The sequence below is a fragment of the Scatophagus argus genome, chromosome 4 (assembly GCF_020382885.2).
Source record: "Scatophagus argus isolate fScaArg1 chromosome 4, fScaArg1.pri, whole genome shotgun sequence".
Taxonomy (NCBI): domain Eukaryota; kingdom Metazoa; phylum Chordata; class Actinopteri; family Scatophagidae; genus Scatophagus; species Scatophagus argus.
The window spans coordinates 3,823,253-3,831,606 of NC_058496.1; the positions used below are offsets into that span (position 1 = coordinate 3,823,253).

Consider the following 8,354-nt stretch of genomic DNA (forward strand, 5'->3'; position numbering starts at 1 on the left):
CACAGAGTCAGGCTCTCATATAACCATGGCTACACGAATACAAACACAGCCACTGTTCTGCGTATTGACAGCAATACACATGAATGTAAATACTGTAAGTGGCTCTTTTACAAACATTTGTGAAAGTGCGTCGGCACATTGCCTTTATTTGAACAGCGTTTCAGGCGTCGCAGAAGAAGAGCAGTCGCCACTCTCTGACGGCTGCTGTGTTTTCACTCTCTTTTAGGATGGGAGGGATCCCTGCCAAAACACACAAAGAAGAAAAGCTCCTCATCTTCCTGGGTATCATAGATATTCTTCAGTCATACAGGTGCTGGTCTCTGAGATTTCATAAACCTGCTGCCATTTTGTTTCTAATGTCACTGCTTCTTATTAGTACTGATGGGAAAATTCATTCATCTGTTGACTTCTGAAACCCACTTAAATCTGACTGTTCTGATCTCCAGAAATTTCCCATTAGGGGCCAATATAGACATGACAGTTAAGAGGGAATGAATAGTTCAGGGCTCGGTATGACAGCATCATATAGATGTAACTGCGTGACCTGCAACAAGACCTCTTAATGTTGAATAACGACCTTACATTGATGGAAAGAGCTGCAAGGCACTTTATCAGACTCCTGAAAGAGATCAAGACTTTTTTCTCTATCCAACATGATTTAAATGGACACAGCAGTCTATCAGTCTTCTTTATTTACTTTTACTTTTATTTATTGATTTTTTTTTTGTCCTGAGAGCAGAAGTGTTGGGTAACAGAGGAGGAGGCCTTTTGGCTCATCGGCTTTTAAAACTCGTGTAAATTTAAAAGCATCTCATACGTCTTTGTCAGCCTGCTTGGTCAAGGCCGTGTGGGCGAGGTGAGATCGGGTCAGGAAGGAAGGATGAAAAGGCCCAATTTGTCCTGCCTTATTTCTGGTAGTTCACTTCACTCAAAGACAGCATTGTATAACTTAAAACTTTGATGTATTCGCTGCTTTAGAGGATGAAGAACAACCTTCGTTTGTGTTGCGCTCAGGGACGAAGGGAAACAGTCTCAGGTTTGATCAAGCGTCAGGGGGAAGTTTCGGGTAAGAGGATACCTTTGTGACAAGGCTTCCTCTTGTTTTGTTTCTCCCCAGGTTCATTAAAAAGTTGGAACATTCGTGGAAAGCCCTGGTGTACGATGGTGTAAGTCGATTCCCTGCTCACATCTGACGCTGCTGCTTTTCTGAATGAGCCTTTTATTTAGTCACATTCTCTTGCACTTTCTCCGCCCGTCCTCAGGACTCCGTCTCGGTGCACCGGCCCGGGTTTTACGCCAGCCGATTCCTCAAGTTCATGAGCACACGGGTCTTCAGGAAGACTCAACGTAAGTCCGCATGTTGATCATCGTCACACATGGGAAGCACAAGAAGAGAAGGGCAGCGATGGGAAGTAGGAAATCGTGGGCTGATTAGAAGGGTCGGAGGTTTTTTTATTGTCTGTTGCTGTCACTGTAACATCATTAGATTAGTGGGAATTAAATCTTGTTTCTTCTGCTGTCCTCCTGGTCTCCCAGAGCATTTTATTTCCCTGACGGCTGTCGGCTTCTAGAGTTTGCTGTCAACTGTATTTGAGGCATAATATCCGTGAGCTTTGATTAAATTTTAAGACTAAATAACACACTTTTGTTCTTTGAAATGAAAGACTTCACGTTGGTTGTGCGTAAACAATCACATGGTTAGGTCATTCAGAACAGACTGACTTTGTTGTTGGGCAATTCAGAAAAAAAAGTACGCAGTTACAAACCTTTGAGGTGGATAAAAAACACTGACGAACTACTTTAGTCCAGGAAATGACGCCGATTCCCAGAAATCGGGTGTGCGGAGCTGACTGATGTGTGACAGATTGATTGAGCCCAAACATTTAAGCCATCGACAGGGTCTGTTCTCAGTTCAACATCAAATATAGTAACAATGTTATGCAACGATGTGGGACCCCCCCAGTGGAAATTAACATGGCTGAGGCAAAGATTTGAGGATTTAGCCGTGCTATTAACCGTCGCCAAGTCCCGTCAGAGGGAGATGACAGCAAAGGATTTCATTTCATGCCCTGCTCGGGAGGCAGAATAAGGATGGCTTAGAGGACACTTGTGAAGTCACATTGTGCATTTTAACAGTTTAATGACTTTCCTAATTTTGGAGGCAGAGCTTTGACGTTTCATTGTGAGAACGTTGCTTCAGTCGGGATAACGGTTTCTGTTATCTTCTCTTACTCTTTCTGCTTCTCTTGATCTCTCTCCCTCCCTTCTGTTCTTTTCTTTCCCTCACTTGTGTGCTCCTTCTCGCGCCGCAGCACTTCGATTCTCCCCTTCTAAGAGGACTCGTACTTCCATCCCGGCTCTGAAGTCGTCCTCGCAGGAGATCCTTTCATCGCAGGCAGACGAGAGGAACGGTGAGGACAGGAGGGACAGGCTGGGAGGAGCTTACAGTCTGGCCAGTCTGGACGGACAAGGTACACAAAAACACCAGCCTATTAGGACAACCTCACTCTGACCGTGACTTATAGTGATTTTTTTTCCTTATAGTTTGTAGACAACACTCAGGAATACTCACAGCAGTGCCTGAATTATTAATGAGATTGTTTGAAACTAGCAAACGATTTTACCATTATCTTCACTGTGTTTCTCTCTAAAGTGCCTCCTAACCTGCCATCAGACTTCATCATTTTCTGCCTTTTGATGCTTATTGGGGCTTTTTAGAAACACTTGAGGGTCATAAACAGCCATAAAAATGTTGTCAGTGCCCCGTGGGGAAGCTGTCACTGGTCGATACAGTGTTGGCACAGATGGAGAGAAAACAGGCGAGAAGACAGGATGTGTGGTCTTAGCTACTTTATCCTCATCTACCCTCTCGCTCTCGTGATCATAATTTGACCCTCACTACATGAAGGTACATTATATGGACAAAAGTATTGGGAGACCTGACCATTACACTAAAAGGGCCTTCACTCTTCTGTGAAGGCTTTCCACAACATGTTGGAGTGTTTCTGTGGGAATTTGTGCCCATTCATGCAGCAGAGCATTTGTGAGGTCACACACTGATGTTGGACCAAAAGGCCTGGCTCACAATCTCCGTTCCAGTTCATCCCAAAGGTGTTGGATGGGGTTGAGGTCAGGGCTCTGTGTGGGCCAGTCAAGTTCTTCCACACCAAACTCATCCAACCATGTCTTTATGGAGCTTTGCTTTGTGCACTGGGGCACAGTCATGCTGGAATAGAAAAGGGCCTTCAACAAACTGTTGCCACAAAGTTGGAAGCATAGCATTGTCCAAAATGTCTTGGTATGCTGAAGCATTGAAGTCAGGGGCCGAGCCCAAATCCTGAAAAACAGCCCCATGCCACACCTGAATTTAATACTAAAGAGGGGTTTCCTAATACTTTTGTCTCTATAGTGAATTCATTTACAAAAAATATTTTGAGATTCGTACTTAAATTTAGTCTTGATATCATTTCCCACAGTGTGCTTCAGTTTGATTCAAAACAGATGCTGGAAATGAAAAACCTTGCTTAAACAGGTTCTATGGTTCCTTCTAAGCTTCCTCCCTGTGATCTATCTCAAACAAAATAAATAATAAAATATAAATCTCAAAACAACTTAAGTGGACTCTAGTAGGTTGACTCACAATGGTGGGGCTGAAAGACAGAGCTGCAGGGTATTTAAAAAAATGGTCCTGCTCCACAATTCTGTATGAAAATATTAAAGACATGCAGTTTATCCAAAAATAATGACCTTAGTCTGCTGATTCCTCACACTGTTAACTGATAAGTCCTGTCACGCTGTTGATAAAGCTCATGCAAAGTTCACCACCAACGCATATGCATCCCAGACTGCAATACCCCTACACAACCAGCAGGAAAACAGAGAGAAGATCATTACCACATCAAAGTAAGGTTTTATAAGCAACTACTTTAAGGTGTTTTTCTGCTCAAGTCCTACTTATGATCAAAATGATCATGTAAATGAGTCAGCAGGTGTTTTAAGGAAGGTAGAAGTGCCAATGCTGCACTGGAAGAAGCAAAGGTGAGGACTGTCCCACCAGCGTCTCCAGCTGTGATGCAACATACTGTAAAGCAATTTGGATTGCTGTCCCCTCCTGACTCTATCTACTAAATCAAGTCCCAAAGAGGACAGAGAAAATCTTTATCACCAAAGCATGGAGTTGTTACAGAGAGATGTGTCAGCTTTATTGGAACCATTTAATCTGATCTTCTGCCTTGTGTCAGTCATCACATTTGCTTCAAATGTGAAAAGAAAATACAAGAATCTCCTTTCCAGTGTCAGTATCTTGATCAATACAGCTATTCAAACTTGTATTGATCGCATTGATTGACTAATAGGGCATTTTTGGTCTTCCCAAAAAATATGACAGTGGGTGTCAGTGTCGCTTTTCACAGTAAAGTTCAGTTTGCTCGTCATGAGTAGCACGACTCTGCGTGTGGGAAGGCACGATGTCTGTTTACATCTGGAGCTTTGAAGGCTTGGGCCTGCGTTACAAACTGGGGGGACTGGAGCTAAGAGTCAGAGGAAAATACGGGAAATGTAGGAAATTGTGCCTTTCCTGATATCACATGTATGTGAATGTTGTCCTTCCAGCTGTGTTGGGCTCGTACCTGCGTCCTGATCTGGTCCCCGCCAACCCTTCCTTCTACGAGGGCTCCTCCATGGGAACCATCTCCACCTCCTCCGTCTTTGTCAACGTGGACAACCAAACAGAGGAGCGGTACGGCGCCTCTTTCCTTTCCTTGTTACTCCTGGTTGCTTTAAATTATGTCAAGACACTCTGTGTTGATTTAATGGTGCAATGTGTAGTTTGTCACCTTAAGAGCTTTATGCATGTTACTGCACATAAGACGGCTGAGAGGACGACAAGCAAGGCTTGTAAAATTGCCCCGCCCACACACTCCTACTTTATTATCACCTGTGCTCTTACATCACATGGTGTTACTGGTGACGTGCGTCACAGAGCAGGTGACTCAGCTGGCTTGGCAACGTCCGTCCAATACATACATACGCATGTTTCAGCACAACATGCTCGGAGTAAAGGATGAGGAGTGTGATGGATTCTGGATTCTGTCTGTCTCTTTCATTTACAAGACGGGGAAGAAGGAATAATTAACCAGCAATTCTAACTGCATAATTTAAAATATAATCTTTGCAATGGTTCAGTGTCGACTCGGATCAAAAGTTATTTATTACCTTTCTGTTGGGAGATCTGATAAAAACGATTTCTTAAGTTGTGAAATATTAATCAGCATGTGGTATTAACAGGTTTTATTACACCTTCCAGCGTTTTACCTACTTCCCTACATCAGCTGGCTGTCAGCAGAGGACGTGTAATCGCGCCGCTTGCCAGAAGCTGCTGAACTCTTTGTCCTGTGGCCTTGCATGTTTCCATCTTTCACCTCTCCTTCTGTCCAGCAGTGTCAGGTTCAGCTCGCTCTCTGAGGCTCCATTGTGTGACTTGCCTCGTCTTGTCCCCCCATCAGTCACCTGCCGCCGCACTGACATTGTTCTGTCAACTGTTTTCATAAATATTTCAGCAGCGGCTTTGACGTGGTCTTACTTGGTCACATTATGCCTCAGAAAGGCTGTGACACAAGAGGACAAGCAGCGCAGCGGCGACTGTGCGTCCACCGGCAGTAATCCCTGCCTGACGACTGGTCTGCAGTGTCACAGTGGGGACACCTCATACTGGGTTTCGTCTGAGCAGGACTGTCTTAAAACAAAGCCTGTTAGTTACATGTCTCTGTCGCTTCCTTTGCCATTCATTCATATCTTGTGCTTCTCTGCTACTTTCTCTACCTGACTTTGACTTTGGACACGAAAAGAAGTCACATGTCATAAAAGGGTAAAAGCACATTCCTGAATTTATCAGGGAGTCACCTGATGTACATATCAGATAAACAGCTCTCCAGTTGCCCCCTAGTGGTCAAAGCAGGACCAAGAGTTACCACAAAAAAATGAGGATGGACATCATTCCACTCCTGTTGTTCAAGCAGTATTAAAATTTATAAAAACGATCAGCCACAACATTGAAACCACTGAAGGGTGAAGACACTAAAATTAATAATGTGTTTACAAGACAACATTGCGTGGGGAATCCTTGGGTTCTGGCAATGCATCCATGAGTCCTGAGTCTTCACTTCATGAGTACCTATCCATTAGTTAATCAGTTTGCCAATCGTCAGCTAATATATAAAATTTGATCAGAAGATAGTTAATGGTAAACTACCATTTTGTTCCTCATTTTTTCCCCCTCTGGACCTTAACGTGACCTTGTTATTAAGTGTTAGCCACATTGTCTGCTGTGTATTGTAATATGTCACAGTAGAAACTGTCTTGTCTTGACCCCCTGGCAGAAACCAAAATGACTTCAATAATTAAATTCTCAGGTTCAGTCTTGTCTCTCATCAGTTGTGGAACGTCTCTCAGCAAGAGTCACTTTGACTGACGCTGTGGTCGTATCTGAGGAGAATTTGTTCATATCCTGCGAGACGCGTCTGAGCTGAGGTCAGATCCTCAGCCATAGCGTTTGGTTTGTTTGCAGAGAGCGTTTTTTATAAAATACATTTTCAAGCCGGTGCTTTACTCTAACGGACTCCAACCCTGGCAATAAACTCTTAGGGCTGTCTGCTGCGTAGCTCAATATGGAAATCTGTGTTTCCATTTCAGAGACGATGTCGCATCCAGCTCTACGTTTACGCTGGAGGACAGCGCCATCTGCCTCACTTCAGAGCAGAGCACCATGGATGTGGACATCGACCGTGATGACGGATCTGTCCTTGATGTGTACTTGGTGAGTTGTTTCTCCATCAGGTCACTCTCACACTGGCGTCATTTTTGGGAATCGGTGACTTGTTTTTTCATCTTAAGGTGTTGAAGCATTGTTTATTTGTGCTGCATGTTTAGAAGCTACACATTTTTAAAAAATAAATGAATTAAACAGGTCTGAACAATGTTAACAATAATCCTTTTCTCACTTTGCACCTACAGTAAAAAAAGAAAAAAAAGAGCAGCTTTATGACTTTCATTTCCTCCTGCCAATCACAAGACAATCACCGCACTCCATTGGACGGCCCTGCCAGCCTTTTAATTCCACTCCCAGTGCTGCTAGATCCATAGTGCCACTTGTATTGCCAACCCATAAAAGGTCTGAGGTTCTCCGGTTCTCCTCCGGTTGATGGACCAAAAGAAGACCTCAACACGGTGACGGACACCTGCAGGAACCATGTGACACATCGCAATGTGACAAACATCAGGCTGAACTGAGAGTCGCTTTTTAGAGCAGTGCCATTAAGTTTTATACATGTATGTTGTTTTCATGGCCCCACGCAAACATTTACTACTACATTGGAGAGTGTAGATAGATACATTTCTTCAAATATTTTTCTTTTCATGAACAGAAAGAAATGAAAAAGACTTTCAAAGTTTGCATTCGTTTCTGATCAGAAGAGAAATGTTTACAGTGAATTTCTAAAAGGCATCTTAGTCTCTGATCGATGGGAATGTCACACAAAGGACACAAGCCAGCTTGCAGCTGCAGCCAACACGGATGAGAAAAGACTCACATGAACGGACTTAATGGATTCTGAAGTTCCTGAGGCCCAACAGACCGAGATGCCGTAACAGCGGCCACCTTATCCTGACTGGGCACTTATTTGTGCTGCCCTTGACAGGAACCCGAAGCTCTGGCAAAGGGCTGCTGTTAGGTGAGAAAAGACAGCAACTTGGATCGTGGATGAAGCACAGAGCGGAGGGACGAAGCACTCGCTCTTGATTTAAAAGGCACTTTTGACATTGGTTATGATTACTGTAAGAAATATTTTTCTCTGAAGAAGTTGCTTAGGTGGGTGGGCTACCTGACATGAGCACATATTTGGATATGTGAATAAGCACTTTTTGTTTTCTCTTTTTACTCTACAAATGCACACCTCCGTAAGCCGTTGATACTTCATGTACAGAGACAGTGAAGGAACATTGTAGATCATTTTTGATGTGGAGCTAGTAGTTTTGTGAAGTGTGCGTCATGACTGAAACGCTTTTACTCAGGATATCCTTTGATACTGACCAAGTGTGTCCTCTTCGAGACGTTATGAGACAAGCATCCAACACTCAGCAGCTGTCCGATACCTCTTCATCAAGACCATATCCAACTATAGATGTTGAATTTCATGATCACACGTCGGTTGAGACAATAATTTATTATGTAAATCTCAATATTTTACCATTTGCTGAAAAAGCTACGTTAATCGCTGAATGTAAAGACAATGCATATTTATATATAGAAGACACTCCTATAAATAAACTGCTTAAACTGACTGCTGTTCAGCTACTTC

General features: G+C 43.3%; 1 protein-coding gene across 2 annotated transcripts in view; it reads left to right on the top strand.

The window, feature by feature from the left end:
- The window catches only part of pip5k1bb (phosphatidylinositol-4-phosphate 5-kinase, type I, beta b), a 31,211-nt gene extending 22,875 nt beyond the window's left edge, over positions 1-8,336 (top strand). For both annotated transcript variants that reach the window (XM_046386949.1, XM_046386950.1), the window contains 7 exons: positions 227-310; positions 1,118-1,166; positions 1,263-1,347; positions 2,313-2,471; positions 4,612-4,738; positions 6,691-6,814; positions 7,012-8,336. In XM_046386949.1, the coding sequence (XP_046242905.1) occupies positions 227-310; positions 1,118-1,166; positions 1,263-1,347; positions 2,313-2,471; positions 4,612-4,738; positions 6,691-6,814; positions 7,012-7,014 (631 nt within the window). In that variant the 3' untranslated portion in view covers positions 7,015-8,336. The remainder of the gene's footprint in view (positions 1-226; positions 311-1,117; positions 1,167-1,262; positions 1,348-2,312; positions 2,472-4,611; positions 4,739-6,690; positions 6,815-7,011) is intronic.
- The last annotated feature ends 18 nt before the right edge of the window (positions 8,337-8,354 follow it).